Genomic DNA, 27,607 nt, shown 5'->3' with positions numbered 1-27,607 from the left:
ACAGCACACTTGTAATGGAGAGAAGGGGGTTTCACACTGCCACCTGCCATAAGCAGCTCCTCACTGCCCCTTGCAGATGTCAGGGAACACAGGAGCAGCTGTGATCAGGGGTGGCAGGAAATCAGGTTGAGGCATCCTCACACCCCCAAAGCTAAGCCACAACAGAAGCTGTCAGATCACAAATGACACATCCCTCTGCCACTGCCACTGACAGACAGGAGACGTCAACCTAATCCTCTCACACACTACTGCCACCATGCTGTAAATAAAACAGGAGGTGACATAACCAGTGACTTCATTCCACCAAAAACTAGGGTAGAGTAATGCTGGTCAAACCCAAAGGTAAAGGAGTGATATGGGGCAGTGACAGCATGAAGCTATGACAGGAAATGCTGACACAGAGTACAATATTTGGAGACAGATCTACGAGTGATGGCAGAGGGCAACAGCACAATTATGATCAGTGAAGCAATTTCAAACCTCTTTTATACAAGAGCAAACGTCAAAATAGATGTAAAGAGGTTCGTGAAACTAACCAGCTACTTTTTTTTTTATTGCTAATCAATGCGGGCTATGTGGGCCAGAGGGAGCCGGCCGGCCCAGGCACTGACAGGCCCGTCCAGGTGCACAGAAACACCCCTCCACCGGCTAATATTATGTGCAATGGGGACATTGCACATAACGTGCAGTTCTCACAAGCTGGGCCTTGTGCAGACTAGCATTAGCCCCATTAAGCCGGCGGTCATCACCGTGAAATGCATGATGCTTTCCATGCTCTGCGACGTTGCAAATTACTGACTTGTGCACTTGTGCTAACCACGGAGCCTGCTCTTTAATTAGCAGGCTGGCTCTGTAACGAAGCTAATGCACCTTGCTAGCCAACAGCGATAACTGAACAAAGCCGGCAACCGGTGGGGGAAAGCCCGATAGCTCGCCGGTAATTGAGCTTTCCTGCACTAAATGCTGTCAGTTTGTTTATCATTACCATATTATACCACTGCAGTTAAATGACACCCGATTTTAATCACGGGTGCAGCTAGACGTAGTAGCGAAGCGTCAACTCCCAGAAACAACATCTGACATTTCCGTTAGCTTTGACAACCGGCTTCATAGGCTAACGTTAGCATGCTCAGCTAGCTGATTGTCCCCTCCCCTCCCAGCTCCCTCCAAACGAAACCATCATCCCCGCATCCAGCCCTTTATTATCTACCACTAATAAAGCTGTAATATGTGTTACTCACAAAAGTAGAGGCGAACTGCATAAAACCACAAGCCATTTCCACGTAACCCAAGTCAAAAGGATACTGAGGTGGCGGTACAGCGCCGGGCTGAGGAGCTGTTGGGGCTCCCGGCGGCAGGGACCCGGAGGTCAGGGGAGCCCGCAGTTGGCTCGACGGAGAGGGGCCACTTCCAGGTCCGCTAACTGCGACAGCGGCTTGTTTGGGGACCACTTTCGGTGGTAAACTCATCGCAAAAAAATCAACAAATAAAAACAATACGTTAATAAATACTGATACAAACAACGCCTAGCTTGCATGCATTAGAGCAAGCGTAGTAGGTTCTTGAAGCAGGCCCCAGATCCCTTTAACGAACTGGGATAACGAAGCTCGAATAGCAACACAAACGTCTTTTTTTTCATGGAAAGTCGCTGTTCGGATCAGCGGTGCTATTCATGGGGACGGTGGGAGGTTTAGCCTCCCTCGCCCGTCCGGAACCTCTGCGGATCCGGCTCGGTTCGTTTCTTGCAAAAGAAATAATCGCCACGATCTTCAGCCTCCCTCGGCGATCTACCTTTTCTTCTCGACAAGTATGTTTTCTATCATTTTTTTCTCACAGAGATGAGAGACTTCGCCAACATGGCGTTGCGGCCACTTCCAGCAGTCCGGGCAGGACAGATGATTCGGCAATTCTCGGCCAGTTACGGAATCGCTCGGCTGATCCACTAACCTTCAGTCAAATTCAGATATTCGAAGCATTTTTTTAATCGTTTATAATTTATACGAAACACTGTTTTTTGTTATTGGGTTTTTGTTTTTTGTTTTTTGTTTTTTACTTTTGAAAATTGTGGCTGTGAAGTCCACAAGTTACGGGATCATAGTAAATAAACACCAATAGTTGAAGGCTTGTATTCTGCGCCAGCTGCAAACGATACCAAGGACTGTGAATGTAGCGCCACCTAGAGTTCATGCAGCTGCTTCGCATCCATAAATCAGTGATAATCATAATCTACCTACCATTCACGTCACCTGTTTCTGTTTGTTGATGTATTTGTTGGTTGGTTTGTAACCAGAATTACGTTTTTGTAATCTTTTTTTTTTTTTTTTTTTTTACAAAATTACAAAAAAGCAATTTGCCATTTTCATTTAAAAGTATGGAATGGGCCGGCAATGACCAATTTATACAGCTGTAGAGTAATGCCGACTTCATCATTTGACACCACAGGTATTCAACCCAAACATCCTTGATTATAATAATCTGAGACACTAGTGATTCTGTATGACAAACATGTGTATGTCAGAAAATGAGATTTCAAACAACTGAACAAAGTGCAGAGATTAGACAAAGGTGTTTTAAGACTGGTTTTATTATCAAAATAATGTGATGAACTCTTATTCATAAAAACAGGTATGGCACATCATGGCTTAGCCTAGTGACCAAGTTCTGAGTGAAAAAAACACAAACAGCTGATGCTTCCATTTAATGCTGTGAATTTCTGAATGTTTTCATACTGTAGCCTATCTGATTTGTATTCGTCTTCAATTACAGAGGTGAAAAGCCAACAATGGGACATAACCAACGATTGCTTTGTTTTTATACACAAATATCACATAAGAATCTCCATAAAATATAACTTTGAGCAGACTGGACAACAAATGTGACTGAGATATCTCTATTTCTATTGTTGTAGTATTAAAATATATTTAAGCCCATTCTTAATAAACTGCTTTAAAACTGTCCTCATGTTACCCGGAGTTCCATCTTCCATGAGGTTAAAAATCCTGTGTCTGGGTTTACTGTCATATAAAAATTTGTGATCATAAATAATACAGTAAACATAAACTGGAGCAGATCCAAGCACAGTGAAGAGTTACAAGAAGAAGAAAAAAAGTCACTTTGCTTCTTTGTCACATTATGTGACAAAAAGGGTGTTTGGTTCCCCCCATTTTTATAACCATCTATTGGGTTTCCAGTGTTCTAAAAGCACATCGATAGCTACATCTAACCTCAGAGTTTGGGGACAGCTGTTTGCTAAGCCAACAGCCCTTGTGGAGAAGCACTAAATAATACAATCCTCCAAACAGAACAGGCACAGTTTATCCTGATGAGGAGCCTGGTAAGAATTAAGTGGTAAGATGCTGGGAGTTTCAGTGGTTTTCCCAGTCCAGACAGACTTTGCCAGTATCTCTGGCTATTTTCCCTCAATGTCCATTTCACTCCTTGCTGATGAACAGCACCAAACTGACACAAGCTCACCAAAGCTCACACTTGTGTTTAGGGTTCATAGGTGCATCAGCTTTGCAGCCAAAGTGCTTTGAGAATTCCTGTGAATTGGAGACGGTGCCGATGACTCTATATCGTGATGGGCTGTGAGGATCTGTGATTACGCCCTCATGTGAGCTCTCAGGTGTCCTGACAGAGCACCAGACCTGCAGGAGAAACAGACACAATAACAGAGAGTGACTTTTCCACATGGTCCTTCAAAATAATTTGCTGATTTCTGTGAAGAGAATTAGGAGAGTTAAGAATTTGGCATTAAAGCTTCTGTTGTTTTTAAGGTAATCCAGGAAGGACTGAAGGACAAACTGATCAAATTTTATAGATCGCAGGTTAGGTGATTACAAAATATGATTTTGGCATTGTGAATGCAGTATCTCCACAGCTCATCCTTTTTTCTTATTTGCCATGCCATTACTCAAGACTTCATCCAGCAATGGTGACAAATTCTAGTTCTTCTTGTTCTTTGACTGGGATGTTTGAGCTTCACTGTGCAGAATGATGCATTTGCAGAGTCTGACACTAGAGGGATGTTTTCAGTTGTACATATGAGCAACATTTTGTATAAATGAGAAATTTGAAATGAATAAGAATTATATTTTCATAGAGTCTGATTTTTTCAGTGAGGGAGGAGGAGGAGATCTATTTTCAATTTTGTGGAAGAAAATGGAAAGAAGTTATTGTACCAAACAGAATATTTTCATATTCACAAGCATGTCTGGAAGGGATGATACGAACCTGGGCAAATCCTACAAAAAACAGCTGGTGGTTGGTCATTCCCAGGGCAGGCAGTGTGGCCTCCTCGCCGTTCTTTTCGATCCAGTTCACGTAAGCCTTCCAAGAACAGATGAATGATCACGTTACACACATGCAATCACTGTTTCGCTTTGCACATGAAAAGGTATGCAGTATTACAGACCAAAGAAAACAAAAGATCAACCTAAAGGCCCTCTACGATTTTCCCAAGTCTTAACATATACCATGTGATTTTCTACTCTGCCTCGTCGCCTATGACCTTTCATTACATGGAAAGAATGTGCATGTGAAGAAGTAACCAGAGGCTGACAAGGCCACTTATAACCACCTGTTGCATTTCCAGGCTTCACTGTAAACCAAACAAACTGCTTTTCCAATACAGACAAATTAACGTGACCCAAAACAACCTGGAGAAATGACGACTAATGCTTGGGATTAATCTGTGTTATAGTTGAACAACCTTGCAAACATGCAATCTGCCAGTGTTGCTCTGGAAACATGGAGAGTAACACTCTGAACTTTACATAATAATATAAACGACCCTTTGCACCAGCAGTAAGCTGTTTGTTTACATCAGTGACAGAAAGCTATTTCCCTCATGTTCAGTTCCTCCTCCTCCTCCTCGCAGACAGAAAATATTCAGGATGAGGGCTGCTTTCTATCTGATATCAGACCTTGTAGGCAGCTTTCAGTCCACCGTTGTCAGCAATGTTTTCTCCCAGAGTGTGTCTTCCATTCAAGGGCTCCTTGTTGATGCTGTAATTTCCGTACTGCTCAACCATACACTGGGTCTGCTTCTTGAAGGCCTCCACAGAAGAGTTCTTCCACCAGGGACGCAGGTTTCCATCCTTGTCATATTCTCTCCCTGGTTGAATTAAAGGGTGAAACAAAACTGTCTTCACTGCCAAGTTGTGCCTTAAAACATTTGTGTTTTACAAGGGCCATGATAATTGTCATTCTCTGAAATGTACATATTAAAAAAAGAGAAAGCCATTTAACCACCTTGGTCATCAAAAGCATGCGTCAGCTCATGTCCCATAACCACGCCTATTCCACCGAAGTTAAGAGCTCTGGAGAACATAAAAAAAAAAAAACTGGAATTACCACACTGCGGTTGTTTGTTTGCCTCCACCAACCATCCAGTTTTCAGGAAATACGATCTCAATCTCCCCTTCCTGAGTTACAGCAATGAATAATGGCCAGAAGTCTTTTTGCAGAACATAACAATGTCTCAGTGAACTTGACCTTTGACCATTTGCATATAAAATATAATCACTTCATTAACTTATCTTGTTAGATGTTAAATTGTGTCGTAATTAGTGTCTGGATTTGCAAAAAAAAAAAAACTTTATGAAGTCACAGTGACCTTGGCAGTTGACATATAACCACCGAAATGTGTTCATTTTGTGAACTGTGAATCTTTGAGTTAAATTCTTAGCTTCTTTCAGGGCTAAGATAATCAATTTCACAAGAGTGGACAAGCAGATCATTTTAAACCATTAGAAAGTTGAGCACCAATTCAACCTGGATAATAACTTTTTGATATTTGTGAGTACATTTGAATTTTGGGAAACATGCTTAGTAGAGTGATGTCTGTTCATTCAATATGAAGCTTAGCATAGAATGTAGAAAGAGAAGCAGCTAGCCTGGTTCTGTCTGAAGTTAACAGAGTCTGCCAACCAGCACCTTTAGGCAGATGTGGTGTATTAGTGGATCTGGTCTAATCTGGTCATAAGACAAAGTCATTTCCAGACCGTGGTGCAATGACTTTTTGGAGTTTTGTCATTATTAGGAAATTTTTGGATATAGAGACACAATGGCTGTTCAGTCCCATGGCCAGGCTATATCTACTGTACATCACAGAGCTGAGCTGTAGCAGAGCAACAGAGACAAAATGCAGACATTCTCTACTAAAAAAAAACCATTAGACTTTGCTGCACTGAATGATTGTTTCTTTTATCTTTAACATTGGAAGTCTGTATAATCAGTGGATTTCTCAATAGCCAGCATGAATAGCGGGAAAGATAAGAGAAGCAAAACCTCTTTATGTTTATAGGGGCAGAATTGTGAACTTTTTTCTGGTGTCATAATTATTTGGTGAACATTGAAGTTGTTGTCTGTTCTATTCAGATAAAATCTTTCAAATGTGATTTGGTGAACTTGAGGGGGAAAGTAACAGACGTACTTGGGCCAGGATCGACTATAGAACGGAGCCTGAAGGATTCCTGCAGGCAGAACCATCTCATTCTTGGTTGGGTTGTAATATGCATTCACTGTTGGTGGGGTCATGCTCCATCTGTAAAAACAAGGAACAGAGATCCAAGCGGACATCAAGGTCACAACGAATTCGGAATATTGATTCTGCCTGGTCGACTGTGCCAGGCTGACTACAGATCAGTTTGGATGGCGTGTGTGGACCCAGATCTGCCCCTCCTCCCCCCATATAGCCTAATTAGAGACAAGGATCAGTTCAGCGGAGAGAAGTTGGTTGCCTAGGAACATTTGTGGATGGAAGCAGTACTCTGCTGAGTCAGTATAATGGGAATGTGTTCCCATCAGAGCGTGCAACCTTCTCTCTGGCAAGAGGGGGGCTGGGGAAGAGGGTTAAAGGGAGCAACTCACTGGTTTCTGTTGGGAGTTTTCCTCAGCTGGTCCGCAGTCACTCTGCCTGAAAAGTTGTAGTACTGCATGACATTTTGGAAGTAGAGCTCTGACACGACCTCAAACTACAAGAGAGGAGAATAATCCAGGGTTTTAATGAAGCAAAATGGGAGATTTTGCCATAAAGAAATGTGACAGTGTTGTTTTGGGTATATGGCACAGTTCCACATTCACCCACATCATTGAAGACTTTGTCCAGCTTTGTGGCGTTCATGATGAATTCTGGATATCCAACCATGTTGTATATTGCATCTGCCTGTGCAAGTTGACATGAAAAAAATAAAAAACTGTAAACGACACATTTTCACACCAGGTGGCAGTGCAGCGTTTCTTCAGCACAGAGACAGTTCAAGTGGTCCACTCATTTCAGACCTCCCACCTTTTCCTTTGCTGCTTTCTTTGTCTCTGCGTCCATCCATCTCACGTCCTTCAGGCCGTCCTCAAACGCCCATTTGATTTCTCCAACCATATTTTCAGCCTGAAGCACAATAGAGACAGAGGCAAGTCAGAGACATCATCATCTGACACAGCAGGAGGAGCAGCTTAATGTCTGAGAAAGGACTTTGAAAAACGTACAGTAGACTTGCTGTCCTCAGAAAAGGTGGCTTTGACAAACATGGCTCCAAGAGCAAAGCCCAGAGCGCTGTCAGTGTCACTGACACACAGCTTCCATCGTGGAGTGCAGCTCTGCAACATCAAATAAACACATAAGGTCATGTTCTGTATACAATACATCCTCATATTCTCTTACAGGGTTCAGTCATTAATGTAATGGGAATGTGGCTTTTATTCCCAAGTGTGTCAGCCCACGTTGTCGGTTTCAATTAGTCACTTCCTATATTTCCCAGAATGAACATGACTAACCCAGATGAACGTGTATTCAGCCATGGGACTCCAGGATAGGTGGAAAAAACAATAGTGATTGTGAAATAATAGGGAAGTGAAAGTGATAATGAGAATGGTCCTGCTGAGACAATCACATGCTGGGAAATCGGCTGTGATTTTCTCTCTACATCAAGTCGGATGTCTCCGCTCTTAGTTTAAACTGGTTGCTGGTTTAAATGCCGTGGTACATGTACAAAAGATACAGCGGTGTCCAAAAGTCTGAGACCACAAGATAAGGATAGACATAAAATGTATTTACTAAACAGGACTCACAACATTAAAACCAGTATCTTGTCTGAACAATTTTGCCTTATCAGTGAATGTTGAAATAAAAAAATAAAGACAATGCAATTCAAATGTCAGCAGAGATTTTTCATTTGATATACACTAATACATAAAAATATCAGCTATAATTGCCACTATATGAAATAAAAACTTGAATTAATACATTAACTGGTAAATCCAAAAGGGCCATTGTGCTACAGTTTCATCCAAGAAAGAAAATCAACACTAGACAGAAGATGGGAGAAAATGGCGGGTGATCTTGAGAAATCCATGACCTCCGTGCCCCCCCTGCTTGTGCAGCAAAGCTGAGCTGTTATCCCTCTGCGGCCTGGGAGACACACAGTGTTCCTTCGAAAGGACTGAGTAGTGTGGTGTGTTTTTGTTTTTTTGCAGACAAAATGTCAACAACAGGACATGAACATGCCAACTCCAGGCAAATTTACACTGAAAACTGAAGTTATGCAATCCAACCACCAACCACAACAGCAGCAGCTGGGGAAGTGGAGGTGAATGACGGATGAGGAGCGATTTCATTGGTTAAAAAAAATAAATGCTAATTTAAAAGGTTTGTGGCACAACACAACCCTCCATCTGACTTAAAACATCACACGCAACAAGCTAATTCACTGACCGTGGGTTCAGAGAAATGTCTCTATATGACAAAAGTTATTATCAGGTGAAAGGAAGGACAAGGATGAGAAGCTGCATGTATACAGAGATAAAAATGAAGGCCACAGTGAGGAAGTGAGATGTATTCTGAGCAAGCAAAGTTGTAAAATCTACTCAGGCGCATACAGTAGGCACAGATGGAAAAAGAGACACAGCTGCACTCTCACATTAAGCAGATACACAAAGAGACACACAGACAGTTTTGAATTGTTATTACAGCCTGACCCAAGTGGAAAACAAGGCAGAGGAAACAGATAAGAGCTGTGGTCACTGGAGCCTCAGTCAGACAGTTGTCCAGTGAGAAGGAAGTACAACTTACTGCAGAGTCAACTCTGAGACCGACAGGGATTAAAATCTGGACATCCTCAGCTGCGTGCCTGATTAAAGGATCAGTTCACCAAATTTACAAAAGTCACTGTGCCAATGACATTTGTCTCACAGATTCCTGCATCCACGGCAATAGAAGAAAAAAAAAACCTTGGCCAATACCCTTGTCTGCTGGGGCAAGTTCCCATGAGCTGTCCACAGTGAGGTTGTTGCATTATCTAGAGTAACCAAGTCACTGTTCCTAGAGAGAGACGTGCTGCAAATACATTTTTGAAATGTGATTTTTAAATCTCCACAAAGGCAGTTATTTTTACTTTATTGTACTGCAGGTGTCTCCAGCAGACATTTATTCCAGTTAAGGAAAAGAGGTTTTTGTTTGCACAAAGTTTAATAGTCAGGTTGCAAGAGAGAACTGACAGAAATAACTGGTTGGTAATTTACAAGTCCTGTCACTTTGAGGGGAAAATGCTGTTTCTCTTTCTGTGCCAGTTTTCCTTTATCTGCGTCCACTACGGATGGATCCTCTGTTGAGTATCAAACACAAGAACAAGAGTTCAAGTGAAAAGCTGTCTAACCCAGCTGTTTGGCTTTGAGCCATTTCCTCTGCCAGCATATAATGGACCTCTACAAAGCCTACATATATTGGACCCAATAGGACTTTTTCTATTATTCTTTTTTATGATTTAACTGTTGTTTCAGGTCAAAAAGCATTAAAACGATGACAAAGCAGCAGCTGAGATCACTGTACACGATACACATGCTAAAAATACCTCTGGATGAAAATCTATCTGCAGTTCAAACATGTACAGGATTCTGTTTTACTTTATTTGTATCTGATTAATCCTCCCTCTGTGTTTAAATCTATGTGTGCCACGCTGGATACGAGTGTTTTTAAAACACTTACCTTTTTGGTTCCGTACATGACCTCGAGGAAGCGTTGCTCAGAATCCTGGAACTTCTGGTCCAAAATGGAAACCATCTTCCTCACCACCTTCATTATCATGTAATTGTTGAGGAGGCTACAAAAAAAAAACAATGAATTGATTTTTTTTTTGCATACAATTGTTCCTTTCAGTAAGACGATGGATGCTTATACAGTTTATGTCCGGCTCCTCTGTTCTGATTGAGTTTTACATAGTGTCTGACCTTTTATTTGTGTTAGTTATGAGGTCAGAAACTTTCTGGAGGTATTCTTTGGCATAAACTACCACCGGCTCCGTCTCGTTGATCGGCACGGGAGCAAACACTTCAGTGAGGTACGGCATCCAGTCCACTGCAGAAGCCAGATTCTGCACACACAAAAACAAAATGTTGAGACAGCGCAACTTTCCACCTCCTTTGTTATAGCTATGATATGAAAGTCAGGATTTGTAGGGAATGACTTTGTTGAGCACTATCTTTCACTCCTGTTCTTTTATCAAAGCTGACAGTATGAATGCAGGAGAGTCTCACTTTCAGGTCCTTGGCCTCCATCTTATTGTAGATGAGCTCTTCATCCCTCCTCTCCTCTTGGGGAACCGTGATGTTGGCCAGAGTGGTTTCAAAGTCTACGATCTCTTCCATGATGGCCCGAGACGTCTCCTCTGAGCCACCCAGAAGAACCCCCAACTCCGTTAGGAAGTGGAGGTATGCCGTCAGATACTGCAAAGTCCAAACAGACCAGTGAGGTGGGGGTGGTGTTTGTGTGTGTAATACAATTCAATTAGGAAAGTAATCCTAAACTATGCAAATATGACCAACAAGGCTGAGTCTTTCCCCTGAAGCTGAAATACTTCTCTTTTAATATTTATTGACTTTGCAAATGAGTAATGGACCTTTGGATCTTCTCAAACTCTAACTTAATTGTTTTTTTTCCCTCTTTCCTCTTTTTTTGTTCTCAGCTGCATCCAACTGTGTCCATGTCATTAGGGCAGAACGCTGAAAACTATTTGTTCACTGTACCTTTTCGTTTGCTGTTTTGTTGAGGTAGTAATCTCGTGAAGGCAGTCCCAGGCTGGACTGATCCACCTGGAGTCAAGAGAAATATCCTGTGACTTTCAGCTCTGGCTCCTTTTCCGTACTGACAAACGACCTTGTGTTTTCATTCCTGTGTTGCAAGCATGCAGGCTAAAAGCAGCAGCTCTCCAAAAGATACTATCTTTACCATTTGTTACGGTCTCAAGACACCCTACAATGGAATCAACTCTCATGCTAAAGTGCCAGTGTGAATCTAAAAACCACTATGATAATGAGCAGATCATGTCCAGGATCTCAGTGAAGATAACATCTATCCTATAGCAGCTGCTGCTTGCATCGGAGGGAGCTTAATGTAAGATATGAAAATGTGGCTGTAAGTGCGTTGCAATGAGTGAGATTTGAGAATAGATAAGTACATGGAACATGGAATTGTTCAAATCAATCAAGCTTATTAAAGGGATAGTTCAACATTTTGGCAAATTGGCCCATTGCCATAATCGCTATAGTCATAGCAGTAGGTTCGTTAACTTTATTTGTCGGTGCAAGCTATTTTTAGAACAGCGGAGCGGAGCTCAGGAGGAGCTATGGAGGCTAAAGGAATTTCTTGGTTTCCCTCATCAAACTCATCAAATACAAAATCCCCAAACTCCAAAACGCTTTTGTGGACAAGTTGTGACCTGCACAATCACCACACTATGAGATAATAATGGAACGTTACGAAACAGAGCCGTTTTCAAGGTAAATACAGAGACTGCTCGCTGAAAAACTGTCCCTGAACGCAACACGCATCAGCGGTTTTGCATAAATTTACCTCTAAAACAACTCTGTCTGGTAACGTTGTGTTATTATCTCATAGTGTGGTGAATGTGCAGCTCACAACTTGTCCACGACAGCGTTTTTGAGTTGTTGGGTTGTGTATTTGATGAGTTTGATGAGGGAAACCAAGAAATTCCCTTAGCCTCCATAGCATAGTCCTGAGCAGCCTGCCGCTCCGCGCCTCCGCCGTTCTAAAAACAGCTTACACCGACAATTAAAGGTAACAAACCTACTGCTATGACTATAGGGATTATGGCAATGGGCCAATTTGCCAAAATGTTGAACTATCCCTTTAAAGCCTAATGGATCCTCTCACCTGGATGATGTTACTGTTGGAGTTTTTGGAGTCTGTGCTGACGAACACGGTGAAGAAAGGCGAGGTGCGGTAGTTGGCTGACACTGTTCTCAAAACTTCCTGGAAGTTGTCCTTGTCCCAGGGTCCGGTCAGGGCCCACCCCCCTATCTGAGACAGACAAGGTTGAAGCAGAAGCTCAGAGACTGATGATGAATAGGAGGGGGGGGTGCTGAAATGATGAATGTGTGTGATGTTTGATTGCTTTGGGAAATAAGAATACCTGGGTGATTAGCTCCTGTAAGGGCTTAGCTCCTAATTCCTCAATCTTGGTCTCATTCATGCAGGCTTGATAATATCGCTGGGCCTTTTCCTCAGCTTTACTCAGACCTTTCATCGTCTTGTTTTCTACCAGAATACAGACATAAGATACACTGAATAAAAAACAAGCAGTATCGCCCCGGTGTAGGAAAGATTTGTCACAAACTGACACATTCCACCTTTCTTCTGCGGTGAAGGCAGCTGAGGACATCACCCTTACCTAGTAAACGCTTCATTACAAGCATGTTGTGCTCCCAGAGGTTGCTGAAAGGTCCCGAGCGTGACTTGCCCTCGGGGAGGGGGTTGTTCTTCACCCAGCCGCCACATGCAAAGTTGTAAAAATCATGGCAGGGGTCAACGGACCGGTCCAGGGCTCCTATTACTGCACTGGCCACAGTAATGCACGGCTCCGTTAAGCACAACCCAGGGTGAGCTGTACCGGGGAAAGATTTTTAAAAAGAGATCACCTTTAATTTTACATATACATCACATCCACTCTATCAGGCCTCTGGTGCAGTAAACACTTTCTAGATAAAAGTAAAAGATGTTTTTTTGAGTGTTGAATCTGAAAATACTTCACAGTAGGACAACCAAATATGCACGCAGATTTCCAGACCATCTGGAAACTATTACCTTATAAGAGGTCATAGCCAAGATATGCAGCCTGGGGGGAATATTCCTGCATGTCAAAATCCTTTGTAAATAATTAGCTGAAGTGTGACAGTTGATCTGGTGTTTATGAGAGGCAACGTCACATACTGTTGGCTGATTAATCAGTAGACAACAGATTAACAAATGCGGGAGAAGGAGCTTGGATGACTTCAACTGAATTATTCAGGGGTAGAGTTAGAGTCAATCAACCTTGTTTGAAAGGGTTTAAATGCCACTGCTCCTTGGCTTGTGTTAGTGCTTCAATGTGATTTCCAAAGATACTTTTTTTTCCCAAGAACAAACATTGTGTTCAGTCTCTCTAGAATCATAGTAGGAGGAAACACCTAGAGGGGCAGCTCAGGGGTTTTTGGCTGCTCTGTGTTACCTCTTAATACTAAAGCTGTTTAACAGGAAGGGCTTTAGAAATCCTTGAATGTTTAGAGAAGTGTAAGCATAGTGCAATTCCAGGGTACAGCTCAACTTCAATAGTTGACCTGCTATACAGAGTTTCTCTACCTGCCTAAATAAGGATGTGAGACAAAGACGGAGACAAAGTTACGAGCAATGATTAGGTTAGCACCCTGAGGAGAATTCATCCTTGTTCCTTTTATTATTTCAAAGTGTGGTCTGCCATGCGGCTCTGAATAGGAGGAAATGGCATTAAGTTTCCCATGGTAAATTTGAGGAAACCAACACAGATGAAACGTCGCCTGGATGTGATGCTAAATCCACAAGCCCCCTTTTCCATAATGAACAAGCTCAAGGGAGAGATTTAAGTTGTTTTTAGGCAGCTTAGCCGAAGGTGTGGTTTAGGTTTAAAAAAGAAATTGCACATGCTGCATTAGATGGTACAGCTCTGCTCTGTACTTCAAAGCCTCTCAGGACCCAGATGTCCTTTTTCAACCTGTCTTCTGCCTTTCAGGTAAAACCACACATGTTTTGACAAAATCAGCTTGTGATAGCCTGGTGATATATTTTCTATTATAATATATTAGTATGTTATTTACACTTCCCCACACACTTGTCTATTTTCAGATGCCTAGAGGACATTCAATCATTTCTAAAACATGTAAAACCAGCTTTAATGATGGGAACAGTACTGATTCTCAACATTTGGTAAAAAAAAAAACATTTGCTGTTTTGACATTTTAATTTCAGTCTTCATGTGAAGAGACCTGCGTGCCTGTTTTGGGTTGATGATGGGATGATTGGTTACCATTATAGGCAAAAAATTATATTACAAGGCCATCTTGACATTGTTGGAATATATTCTTATTCCCTTTCTCACCCACTTGCTCAGAGTTGGATGAAAAGATCAGGACCGCTCTAATATCTGTATGAAGCTGAAGCCACCAGCTTGTTCCAACACAAAAGACTGGAAACTAGGGCAAAACAGCCTGGCTCTGTCCAAAGGTAACTAAATCCACCCCAAGAGCTCACTTATTAGCACACTGTATCTGCTTTATTTATTCCGTCCAAACAACAAAGTCTACAAGCAACAGTTTTCTGTCCAAAAGGTAGTCTCTCACATAAAAAGGCTGGTTTGGTTATGGTGCAAGGCTAGCTTTTTGTTTCCCACAAATACATAAAACTGGTACCAATTTTCTCATCTGACTGAAATCAGAAAAGCATGTGTCCCAATTGCTGAATTACCTCCTTAAGCCTCTCTCCATTTTGTGTGTGTGCGCGTGTGTTTTCCTTTTTATTTTAGATTAGCCAGACTAGGTTTGTTTTGTTTTTCAAAAAACTTTTGTATAAGAATAAATAGGACATATGAAAGAGATTTTTTTTTCTGTAGTCATCTGGTTGTCCTACTTCCGAGCAAGCACATGTGTTTCTCAGTACATGTTGCAGTGGTAGAGAGTTTAAATAGATCTTTGCACTCACTCTGTTTGTAGAAGACCCCAGTTGTGATGAGAGATATGAACAGGCCCACTGACACCACACACACTAAAAACAGCACCCTCTTCTCTCTTTGTGTCCTGTGTGGGCAGCATGTGTGACTACGGGCGCGCAGTAGAGTCACCTGCATGAACAAACAGGAAGAACAGAACAACGTTGAGTGCTTTATTCAGTCCAATCCAAGCTGAATAAAACTATTCTCACAAGGTTTGTGTTGTTAATAGACACGGAATGACTTTATCTTATAAAATCAGCTTTATGATACATAAATACAGGCATGTAACAATGTCACCATGCTGAACTGGAAAATACTGTGAATAGTCAAACAGCTCCTCAGAGATGTGATGACAGGTTTGGTTTCAAAGCACAATAGTGTTTTCTGTCACGCCCCTTCAAGCCTTGGTGAAGCATTCTTCTTTTGTTTCCGTGTGTCTGATTTAACATGCACACCTACAGACATGTTTCTCTTTCGACCCAGGTTGGCAAAACAATCCTGTTTCAACCATATCTGATTGTTTTTACGGTTCACCTGTAAAGGCTGAGGAAGTCCAGACCAAGCACAGCAAACAGAAGTCCCAGGTTAAATAGCACAAAACCTCGCAGACAATCAACATACAAGAATTTACAATTTAGAGGAAGACCCAGCCTGTGTGGTTGGTGATTTAAAATTTGGTTTTGAATCATTGACTGGTGCACTGGATCTTACAACAGCACGCCTTGCTCTTCCAGTTTCGCTACTGAATGATGCTTCAGTTGAGGCTGCCAAGAGAATTTATTACCTACAGGAATGATTCCAGAGGCCACTCACAAATCTTTCTCAGGCCACATTATTACTCTGGCCAGACTTTTGACTATCCCCGCTGCAAATAAATGCCAGTTCTTGGACCTCACATATATCCCATGGTAGTCAATTACCCCCGAAGTGTATATGTAAGGATCCGATTTACTGCTATTAGCTTATATGAGAGTTCAGCAGTCAAGACTAAATGTGACCAAAGCCAATGCCAAAGCCACAGTGGCTTCTTAATCCCAGCAGCTCAGCATGTTTGGTTGGTTTGGACCTTAACAGGGTTTCTGAGTGTAATTGAGAGAATCCCACAGCCAAACCAGTGAACTTTCCAACTGCAGTTTATCACAGTCAGTTGGAAACCACAGCTTATTACCTTGAAAAGCACAAAGAAAAAAAAGAAAAGAAAAGAAAAGATTAAGGCAGAATCATGTTAAACTCTGTCTGAACTCCTCAGGTGTATTCCAGGTCAAACAAAACATCTGAAGAATGAAATCTCAGGTCTTTGTTCTGAGGCTCTCAAGTTGAAGTAAGGTCCCCGACCGTCTATAAAAGACTAACACAACCCTTATTTATCATGCCATTTTTTAAATCATACCAGTACAGGAACAGAAAACACACTAGCCACTTGCAAGTCTACATGCAGACAGTATAGGAATACAATATCAACATTTTTATACTAGGAAACTATGAAAAAAAAGACTCCTTTTACAAATATTCCAGACTATATCCTCACACACAATGTATAAAGAATTTTAATCATGTGTATCACATCAGGTCTGTCTTTGGGTTCAGTGGGATTTTTTGAAAAAAAATAAAACTTGACAAACTTGCTAAGAATATTTACATCTCACAGTAAGATGAAAAAAAGTGAATGTTCGCTTTAGTGCATTTTATCACTGTTGACAAAATTAGATTCCAATTTGCTGAAATGACAGCTGGACTTGTGACTCTTCACGCTAACAGTGCACATTTTAACGATGGGATTTCCATGCCATATACAGACTCACATAACACAATCAACATCCCATAAGTCCATCTTTTATCTCACCTGGAATGATTTTATTGCAGTAAAACCAATACAATGATTAAGCGACTCATCCCAGGTTAAACCTCACAGTGCAAGCCGAGGTGTCTGTAAGCAGTTTGACCTCTGTAATGTGTCATTAAGGCTTATAACAGCAGGAGCCCAGAGACCATCTCATTACATCAGGCTCTGTTTGTTTCAACAGAGACGCTTATTAGATTGAACTGAGGCATCTTGAAGTGACATTGTAAAAATGCTTTTCACCTTTATTTGAATTGCTCCCCATGAGTTGAGCTGGATTTATAACCACATGCCTTAGTTGTGACATTTCAAAACATCAACTACAATATCACAGAATTGGTGGACGCTGATATGAAATGTAACCCTTTTTAAAGGGGAGACACTACAGGTGAATAGGGTAAACATTTTAAATAACAGGTATCACCATGAAACTTCCCAAGTTTATCACTTAGATTAAGATAAATATTTTTTGTATTACAAATTTTGTCAAATTTTATGTTTAAATATGTAAATGAGGAAATATATGATGAAATATGTGATAATTTGCATACATTTCCAGAACCGAAATCTGAAAAATGGATAAAGGCACTTTCAAAATTCTTGTTTTATTTTGTTGACAGTTTTTACAGAGGGGATTTTGGATATCTCTTTTTATCACTCTGTAAATGAGAAAATACTGTCACAAGCCCTAAAAAAAATCTAATTTTGTCATGTTTTTAGGAATAAAATGTTGTATAAATCAGGCTGTGAATGATATATCAACAAATCCCTCTGTAAAAACCTTCAGAATACAGACAGGAATAAAACTGGAAGGTTTGGTGTCTCCAAGTGCTGCTGAAGTGGAGATTTCAGGTTCAGAGTCTCATTTTGAGAAAACGGCCTTTAAAGACTTGTACTGTAAAATTCCATAGATTGTTAATGTAAATCATACTTTTACAGTTGGTTGCGGATATGGATGATGGAGAGCCTACATCATTGTTCAGGAGAGAGAGCTTTACAATGATACCTGACATGACATGGGTCAGACAACAAGCACAGCACAGTCACAGTAGCTGTTAACTTTTGGTGAATTTAGGAGAAATCTACTGACGAAAGAGACAAAATGAAGTAAAATAACCACCTTAATGTGGATTATTTATTTTGACATTTCTGAACGAATACAGAAGAAAAATAGCCCAAAATCTCAAAATTGATCAGTGCATGAAAAAAACACTGTTTTTGCCTGTAATGTCTGTTTTCTTTCAAGTTTTTGAGATTTCATCCAAACAGAAGTTTTGTTTTTCATAAGGCGTGACCCTTTAAAATGCCCGTCTATTCATCAGTGTGTTGTATAACGATCTGTTGCTGATAGTGTTTATTTTTAGCGTGTTTACCTGCAAGGGGGAAGATGGGTAGATTTCTTCACCGGTGGAGTCCACCAGGTCCTCCTCGTCCAGCGTGGCTCTTTTATACGATGACATCTGAAAAGTCAAAAGCAGAAAAGACTCTCTCAGTGCCTCCATGCTCCTTCAAGCCCCTCTCCTCTCCTCTCCCACTGCTGTGTGAGCCAGACAGAGTTCAGCGTGTGACATCTACTCCTCAGCAGTCTCTGGAGCTTCAGGGTAGAATCTCCCTCTAAAATCCATCAGGAAAAATCTGGTTTGTCTGGTTGGAGCTCCTCGACTCATACACTGAGTGTGCTTACAAAAGAGTGTGTCAGTCCTCTTTCAAAAGCATGTCTCTGCCCCCTTTCAACACCAACAACACCTCTAAAAGCCCCCATGGTGTCTGGCAGATAGCCCTGGGGGTGAAACGTCACAGAACAACCCACACCAACAACAACCTCCTCCTCAAAGACCTTGGAATAACTCCTTGCGGGTCCTTCTCTTCCTCTTCACCAGAGTTGTGGCTCTTCCTTGGCAAACGTGTTCTTGACTTCCTCCTCAGCCCAGTCAGCACGAGCACGGCACCAGAGAAGACGGAACTAGTGAAAAACAGGAAGGAGCACTGACTAGAGCGACTTGTATGACTGAGAGTGTGTGGAAGTGATTGTGAGCATGTGTGTGTGTGTGTGTGTGTGTGTGTGCATTCCCCAATGTGGTTTGTGTTAGACTTGGGGGAGTGTAGTTTACACCCAGGGTCTTTTCTATAGGACACGGTCCAGCTGAAGGAGGAGCCAGGAAAAGAAATCAGCTCCTCCCACTCCATGCTTGTAGTGGCTGCCCACGGTAACAGTTACCTGATAGGCATGACACTCAGTCCTGTTTAACCCCTCACCCACAAGGCCACAACACATTCAGACAGAGCATTTGAAAGAATTTGCTCCTCATTAAGATGTAAAAAGATACTAATAACTGACAGGGTTGTTGTTGTTTTTATTTTGGGTTTTTTTTAGATGACAAAAAGCAAAAAAAAAGTGTTAACAAATAGTAAACTCAGATTAGTTATTGTAAAATCATCAACCCCACAAGATTAAGTCAGAGCAGAGTGCAGAGCTGATATGTGCATAACGTATTCTTCATTTTTAGTATGTAAAAAACACTCCTGTTAACCACAACTTTTCATGTTCAATGTTAATCTCAATCATTTCAAGCAATAATATATAAGAAAAATCTTATCCTGCAACATAATACAGAGATTTATTGACAAAATACTAACACACTAACCAAAACAGAGTTGCACGGTTGCACAAAGTATGCATCGACTAGACACAATCTGTGACAAGATTAGTCATCAACTAAAGTTCAAATAGCAAGACATGAGCCTGCTCACTCTTATGCTGTTGAACCTTTCATTTTGTAATAAAGGAAAAGCTCTTAAAGAGGCCAAAGTGCCCGATGGACAACAATGTTTGTTTGTTTTTTGTTAACAATAGCTGTAATTTATATGGGCAAATTAATTATTGTTTCAGAATAAAACAAATCAGTGTTTATTTGACCACAGTTAAAGCAGAAGTAAGTGGAATATTTGTGTTAATATAAGTCTTAAAGCCTTTGGAAACCTGACTTTAAATAGTAAAAATGCTTATAGGCTATTATATCAAAGTCAAGTGCCTCATTAAGCATCCACAAAAGTCTGAGTGACAATAACTATTCATAACTATTAGAAAACCTGGTTTAAAAACAGCTCATTTTGCTATTGAGGCACTATTGAGGCCACTGGTCAGGACAGTGTGGGCGTGGCAGATAACGCTATGATTGACAGCTCCCTCGTTTTGATTGACATCTCTCTAGCCCCGCCCAATGGCGACCGTTAAAAAACAAAAAAACAAAAAAACGTCCTGTGCATCGATTGATGCTACAGTATTTAGCCAGCTAACTAGACTACCAGCTTTCGCTTTGGAGCGTCATAACCGTCTTTGGTCGTAGTCTCACAGAAAAAAAAATGCTTTTAACTGTCACTCATGTCTGTGTGGGCGTCAAGAGGGGCTGACTGACATACACACACAGACAAAGGTTGCACTGGAAAGCTAATAAATGCTAAAAGCTAATCGCCAATTTATATCTTCTGACGGCAATCACTTACATAGAGTGTTTGGTCTGAAACACGGGTCTGTCAGTCACTCTGCTCTGCTGTAAGCCCAGGAGAAAACGTCTTGTATACTTCCTTGTATCCTACAAGCTTTATCCAATGAGAGAACGGCATGAAGGGCTGTGTGTGCAGCCAAGGGATGCGCGTGAATGTGGTGACGTAGGGACGAGGACCAATAGATCCATGACAAGGGCGGGGGCTGCTACTCCATCGGCTGACAAGAAGATAGCCAAAACGACCGGATCGCTTACTTCTGCTTTAAAGGTGCCCAATGGAGTTTTTGACTGCTAGTTGATTGAGTTGAATGTTTTCTTTTCTCTGCAGGTGATTTTGCTTTTATCATGCTGCTGCTGCTTTCACCCTGATCAGCGGATGGTGGTGGGAAGTCACACAGAGCCAATTCTTAGTTGCAGCTTATTTAGACAAAACTGTCACAGCTGCTGATTTCAGCTTCTCAAATGTGTGATTTTGCTGTTTATATAATTGTTCAATAGCTAAATATATAATATAAATATCTGAGTTTTGAACTAAAGTCAGTGCGTAAGCTTGGGCTTTTTTTCACAGCCTGTTAACATTTCATATACACAGTGAATAATGACTGATAAATCAGCAGATTGATTGATGAGGAAAACCATCATTCATGTTTACAAAAACAATGGTGAAAATGAGCAACAATAGCCTGTTTGAGTCTGATTCTTCCACTGCACTGCCAACATGATGAACCTCAGCTGTCCGTCAGCCTGACAGAAAGATGGCTCAGCGCTCCAGACTGGTTGCTCAATGCAGCGCATAACAAAGGAGAGGTAACGGTGGAAGGAAAGAATCCCGACTATATTCTGTCCAAGTGAAATATTTTCAACATACATCACATGTGTTGCCAGACTCTAACGGAGCAGCTGCAGATTGTCTTTGTTCTCTGAGTGTAATTTCAGTCTCCATCCACCTTCATGCTCTGGCTTCCATCTTCCCACGTAAACTTTCACTGAGCACAAGACAAAACCTGCGTCAGAGTAGAAACCTTTACTCCATGAGGCTCACATAGAGCCAGAAAGCAGGCCAGTCGCAGATTCACTATTTATTTTATTCGCCACATGTTTCAAGTAAAAAAAAAAAAAAAAAAGCCACAGAGGAGAAAAGTGTGTTCCCACCCCGCAAAAAATCCAGAGTATTCCAGACAAACCAAGAGCGTGGATTCCTTCTAAACCTTGTTCTCTATCAAACAAGATGCTGGGAATCAGATGTTGGCCTCATCTTAACCTTAAAACAGCAAAAACAAATCATAAAATACACATGTCCCACTTGTGCCAGTGTGTTTTTTAACTTTATTTATAAAAAAAAAACCTGCACCCACCCAGCCAAGTCACATTATCAGCTTATAAAAAGGACTGGTGGGACAAAATATGGAGGAGTGAAGTGATAAAAGATGCAGAGACAACAGACCGGTGCAGTAAGAGGACACCAACTGCTTTTAGGACACTTTCAATTACATAAATGGTTTCAAATGACCTATAGCTGACAGCAAAACTCCTAATGGGAATATTGATTTGATCTATTTTCTCTTTACACACACACACACACACACACACACACACACACACACACACACACACACACACACACACACACACACACACACACACACACACACACACACACACACACACACACACACACACACACACACACACACACACACACACACACACACACACACACACACACACACACACACAGCAGGATTACAGCTGCTAAACTTACTGAATTACTCAAACTCCACTGAAGTGTTACATGTCAAAAAAATATCCCTAATTGTAATCATGCGGTCTGCTTGGGTTCAGAATGCAGGGCAATAATTAGCCATATCTACTGGCAACAGGCCACAATGTTGTCACACAAACACACACACGTGCCTTCCACATCACACATTGACTGTTTTTGAACATTTTCCTGCATGGCATTCCACACTGGACTGAACAACAGCCCCCTTCCCTTTCCCGTGAGTAATATCAGCCCTTTCTTAGGAAATATGCCCTTGACCTTTGTGCCTGAGCTAATGCGTCATGATCTCCACCATGATATTCTAATCTGCATCTAATCCTAAAACTTGGAATCACATATTAACACTTAAAATCTGAGGATCTCGGCCTGCCGTAACTCGCCTCGGTGTGAAGTGCAGTTGACGTTTTGGTAGATAACATATGTAAAAAAAAAAGTGCAATCTAGTGAGGAGTTCCTGTTGATGGCCTGACCTGGTGGAAGTCACGCTATAGGAGGTGACAACTGGGAGCCATTCACAAAGACAAAATGATGCCGTTCTCATGCTAATACTCTGTGGTCAAGGTCAGCTCTGCACCGGTTCTGCTCCTATTGTGTCCCACAGGGTGTGAAGATGCCTTCCCACAGAAACGCTGACAGTATGAAGGGTCAGCATCCCACAATTCTTGGAAGTGATGTGAGGCCACTGCCTTTGAGCCAGGCTGTAAACCACAAACATGCGTCAGTAATTCGTCACTGATCCCTCAAACCAGACGATTATTTGTAGCGCGGAGGGCATTCCTCCAAGAATAACTGGAGTATGTTTGTGTTTGGGATTGGGTGCTGCGCTTATACGCAGCGGAGAGCGGACACTGCTTCACACTGTATTTCTTAAGAGAAAAAAATGAGAAACAGGGTGAGAATTTACAGAGAAAAACATGAGAAAATTAAGTTGGAAGAAGACTGGAGATGATTAATGTGCATGTTGGACGCAAGTTGGCAGTAAATACATTTTGCATCCAAAAGGAAAAGCAGCTCATTAAAAGCACCACGGTAAGGCAGGCAGATGCTCGGTCCCATGTGGCTTCAGACCACAGAAGAGGAACTGAGTAAAGACTAAACACAAACTTAGTGAGAATCTGGGCCTCAGAGTCTGTGTGACAAGTTGGTTGACCTCCATGACAGGAAGCAGCAATCTGCTAAAATACAACTTCTGCTCTTCAGCTTCCACCGACAGTGTGCTTATCATGAGTGTAAGAAAAAACACTTCCTCTTCTGGTGTAAAAGCATCACATCACTTAACCATTTTCTTGAATCCCAAAGGGAGAAGGAAGGCTGAGGCTGGGAAAACATTCCAAGAATACCACAATGCCATGTGTAAACATGACCACACTTCAACGCTTCTCACTACAAGATTAAACAAGCAAAGTACAAAGAGTTTTGTCCTATTCAGCATCATCTCATCTTGAGGGGAAACTGCACACTCTGCAACACTGTGCAACTGCACACAAATCACACACCTGTATTTTGTGTGAGGGTTCATTACTAGAGTGACAGCAGCTCCATGTGCTGCCACCTCAGCCTATGTGACCCTGTGCCATGTGCAGTATGTGCCTATGTCTTTATATTGACTGTGTGCTCACATACAAATGATGGAAACAAACACATGCAAATGCTGCTTCAAATCTCAATCATTTCAAGCAATAATATATAAGAAAAATCTTATCCTGCAACATAATACAGATATTTATTGACAAAATACTAACATACTAACCAAAACAGAGTTGCACGGTTGCACACAGTATGCATCGACTAGACACAATCTGTGACAAGATTAGTCATCAACTAAAGTTCAAATAGCAAGACATGAGCCTACTCACTCTTATGCTATTGAACCTTTCATTTTTTAGTAAAGGAAAAGCTCTTAAAGAGGCCAAAGTGCTCGATGGACAAGATGTTTTTGTTTTTGTTAACAATAGCTGTAATTTATATGGGCAAATTAATTGGGATGCTGCCTATGTCTTTATATTGACTGTGTGCTCACATACAAATGATGGAAACAAACACATGTAAATGCTGCTTCAATGCCGACATGGATGGATGCAGCCGTGAGCCAGTGTTGTTCTTACACTTTTATCTTTCCTGTCTACTTCAGTGTTTCTGCCTGAAGGACACAGATAAAGACAAAACTGTCTTAGTCTTTTAGCTCCTGACCTCTGACGTCAAGACGCCACTGGAATTTTCTTTCTTTCCACAGCACAGAGATGTTTCCGTAGGAGAAAACACCCTGATAATGTAACAAGAAAAAAAAAGCTTCTTTCCCAGGCAATCAGCTTTTCCCTGCTCTGGAACAGGATTGTTAAACTAAGCCGAGGCACTTTTACCAGAATGTTAACACTTCTAGTTTATTTTTAGTTGTGTGTGTGAGCAAGTGTGTGTGTGTGTACTCTTTGAAAAACATAAAATGAAATAAAGAGCTTGCATTTGTTTTCTCACACGTGGTGTTGCACGCTGAAGCTCTGAAATACGTGTGGATCTTAGTTGGCAAGGAGACACCGAGTCTCATATGTACGTTTCAGGTACTCTGATGTGCAGTGATCATATGTCACCAGGCAGATCCTGTGTCACCATCAGCGTATGTATCTACGGTTTTATGTTCAATCATCCTCTCTGCAGCATGGACAGCAATAGTTTATAGTTTCATTACATACTTCTGTAAAACAGTATGTTTCTAAATGGTTGTTCTGTGTCTCCAAACTGAAATGTAAAGAGTGTGAGGTGAGGAGTTATTGGTGCATGGAGGACAAACTCACAATGAGCTTCTCAGCCAAGGCACAGACAGATAACAGGAGATTACCTGTTCCTGCTGTTGTTATGGCGCCCTGCAGCACACTCATGATCACACCTAGGTAATGAATAACTGCAGAGTAAATCAAGCTCCCCGAGCACAGAAAATCGAGTCGTGTGCGGTTATTAAACCAATCGATCACACAGGCATTATTAGAGATCTGTGTGTTCCATGTCCGCAGAGTAAACAAGTTGACTGAAGCCAGCTGTTTGACTTAGCGCTGGGCCTGCTTGTTTGAACTGGCAGCATTGCAACAGCTTCCCGAGTTAGAACAACACATAATAAAGCATTTAATTAAGAGAGACAGGCAATGATACAGAGTTAAAGGACATGAAATGTCTTACTTTGATAAGAATAGACTGGTTTTGCTAATGCCCATCTCATTTTTATTTCTACCTTAGCAGCTTTGAATCTACCACCATGTGTACATTAAGTTGATTAATAAAACAACACCTTGTTGCCATACATTTTGGGTGGGCATGCGTTGGGTGACAGTTTACTTTAGAGAGGCGCTTAAACAAACTAGTGGAAGACATTCTGCATCTGCTACTGAAGGTCTGGGTTGATTTATGTTCAAAGTCTCTGTTTGCTTTGGGATATTTATGACTGATGACCTCTTTGGTGTAGTTGCATGACAAAACCCCTGCCCTCCAAGACCCCATATGATAAATGAGCTCACAGCAATCAAAGCTAACATTTAGACAGTAAGAGTAAATATTAAGTTTATTTCCCCAAACCCATTAAAATCAAGCAAAAACAATTATGCAACTGCTGTAGGAGCGACAGAGGAATTTTGGCTGAGATGTGGTTTGGGTTGCAACAGCTGACTTTAGTCAGTAGTGACTGAAATGCTGCACGGGAAACTGAAAAATAAGTTGATGTTGGCTACTAGAAGTAGTGTGTAAGTGTAAAGCTGTGATGGGGGAAGCATAGCCTATGTCAAAATTCCCATTGGGTTACACAGGAAGTTTGTGAAATGAAGGCGGTAAAAAAAGAAAGAAAAAAAAAGTTAAATGCAGCAATAAAGAAGCAAAAACAACTTTGTGTAAAGCAGCAAACCCCCCAGTCCCAGCTGGGAGGAGATAAACACAATGCAGCAACGATAAAGTCACTGAACCTCCCGTGAGCAATGGAACTATTATACAGCTAAAATAACATAGACTATAGGTTATAAAAGCAACATAAATAAAGTTAGTTTACTGGATCATTTCGTAAGGAACAACATTTATTCTCAAGTCAACAACCGCACAGCCAGTAATAATCAATCCCAGCGTACGACTGAGCACATGTGATGTTGTGTCAACGCGCAAATATACGTCTAACCCGATTAAACGTGTGGTGGTTGACCTTAACGGGATAGAAAGTGTGGTTAGTTGTGTATGTGGTGAGATGAGCGTCCTTACCCCGCTGTCAGAAGGCTGTCTGTCCTGTCCTGTCCTGTCCTGTCGCTCCGCTCCGCTGTGTGCTGCTCTTTGACCGGTGGACAGTGTGTGTGGCTCCGCTACAACAACCAAAGACACTGCGCTTCACTCTCAAGATAGTTCCCTGAAACTTTCCCCGGAAATCATGTCGCACTTCGCCCACGGTGAAAGAAAAAACACACACAGTGGAGGTGAAGAAGATGTCCTGTCTGAGGTGAAAGAGCCTGATTTAAAAAAAAAAAAGAAAAGAAAAGGGGATTTGTTTTTGTTATCTCATGTTGAACTGTTTAATAATTACGTTAGCAGTTATATTGTTCACCCCACTTGACACAATGTCCTAAGCTACTTCCTTATTTTGACACATGTGGTGGTCCCATACAAACCCATTGGCTACAACTAACCCGTCTCACTTTAATTAAAGCACTTCAGTTAACCAGCCCACACTCCAAAAGCTGTTTATCAGAGTAACAGTAGCTAACTTTTATGAACATGATACATACTTTTTAGGCTTTAATTTTCATTGCACCTACATTTATCTGGTAAACACAACATAGCCTATATATGTCAGTAGCTGGAAAATATTAGTTAATAGCCTACATATTAATGGTGATTTTAAGTAGCCTACCATTCAGTTATAGGCTATGCTGTTACTTGCCTTTTTTTAATTGCTTCATCCTCTTTCATAACACTTTCAGTTCCTTTGTAGAGTTACAACTTAGCAGTGTGACCCTAAATTCACCCACAAACGCCCCTGCACCCAAAAAATCATGACGGGTTAAAAAAGCAGAAGTTTCTATTGTCAGTGAAAGCTGTAGTAAAGACTGAGGTTGTGTCAGCCCCTGCAGTTCCTGTAGCTCACAGCGGAGAGGGGCAGAAGCTGGTCTTACAGTGACATCCAAAGGACACTACAGTAAACAGCAAGGAGCAATGCCTCATGAAATAAATGTAGAACTGAATCTGTCTACCAGTCACCTCATGAATTAAGGCCAGCCTGCTTAATGAAGTGGGAAGACCTGTGCTGTTTTGACAGCAGCAAAGTTTGTTTGCAGTGTTGGAAATACGATTTTACAAGATAATAATATTTCACTATATTTTCTATTCTACATTTCACAAAATTTTGTCTCTACATGTTACTCTTTAGTTGTTTCATAAGTGAAAATTAGGCATCAGTGAAAATAGGGTCACGTGGTAAAAAATAAATTTCCGGTTGCATGTGTAGCTA

General features: G+C 41.3%; 2 protein-coding genes across 11 annotated transcripts in view; both read right to left on the bottom strand.

The window, feature by feature from the left end:
- The window catches only part of eif4g3a (eukaryotic translation initiation factor 4 gamma, 3a), a 57,086-nt gene extending 55,018 nt beyond the window's left edge, over positions 1–2,068 (bottom strand). For 4 of the 9 annotated variants that reach the window (XM_083972664.1, XM_083972665.1, XM_083972668.1 and 1 more), the window contains exon 1: positions 1,306–2,068. In XM_083972664.1, the coding sequence (XP_083828790.1) occupies positions 1,306–1,469 (164 nt within the window). In that variant the 5' untranslated portion in view covers positions 1,470–2,068. Of the gene's footprint in view, positions 1–1,241 lie in introns of all 9 variants that reach the window. The other 5 variants (XM_083972666.1, XM_083972670.1, XM_083972672.1 and 2 more) reach the window with 3 other exon arrangements.
- A 503-nt stretch (positions 2,069–2,571) lies between these two features.
- Positions 2,572–26,441, bottom strand: ece1 (endothelin converting enzyme 1). 2 transcript variants are annotated; one of them, XM_083972519.1, is made up of 20 exons: positions 26,368–26,441; positions 18,689–18,814; positions 18,225–18,311; positions 15,002–15,140; positions 12,684–12,896; positions 12,426–12,550; positions 12,167–12,313; positions 11,020–11,085; positions 10,531–10,719; positions 10,225–10,367; positions 9,983–10,097; positions 7,489–7,599; positions 7,292–7,390; positions 7,091–7,168; positions 6,874–6,977; positions 6,437–6,547; positions 5,254–5,321; positions 4,926–5,116; positions 4,234–4,329; positions 2,572–3,647 (listed from the first exon to the last, which is right to left on the bottom strand). In XM_083972519.1, the coding sequence occupies exons 3-20, from the start codon at positions 18,309–18,311 to the stop codon at positions 3,471–3,473; spliced, it is 2,259 nt and encodes a 752-aa protein (XP_083828645.1). In that variant the 5' UTR covers positions 18,689–18,814; positions 26,368–26,441; the 3' UTR covers positions 2,572–3,470. The 2 variants fall into 2 exon arrangements, with proteins under 2 accessions (XP_083828645.1, XP_083828644.1); XM_083972518.1 differs by lacking the exons at positions 18,689–18,814; positions 26,368–26,441 and having other exon boundaries at positions 18,225–18,679.
- Positions 26,442–27,607: the final 1,166 nt, after the last annotated feature.

The sequence above is a fragment of the Trachurus trachurus genome (genome assembly GCF_905171665.1).
Source record: "Trachurus trachurus genome assembly, chromosome: 5".
NCBI lineage: Eukaryota > Metazoa > Chordata > Actinopteri > Carangiformes > Carangidae > Trachurus > Trachurus trachurus.
Note: the sequence above shows the minus strand (reverse complement) of the source record. Positions and strands in the feature narration are given on the sequence as shown.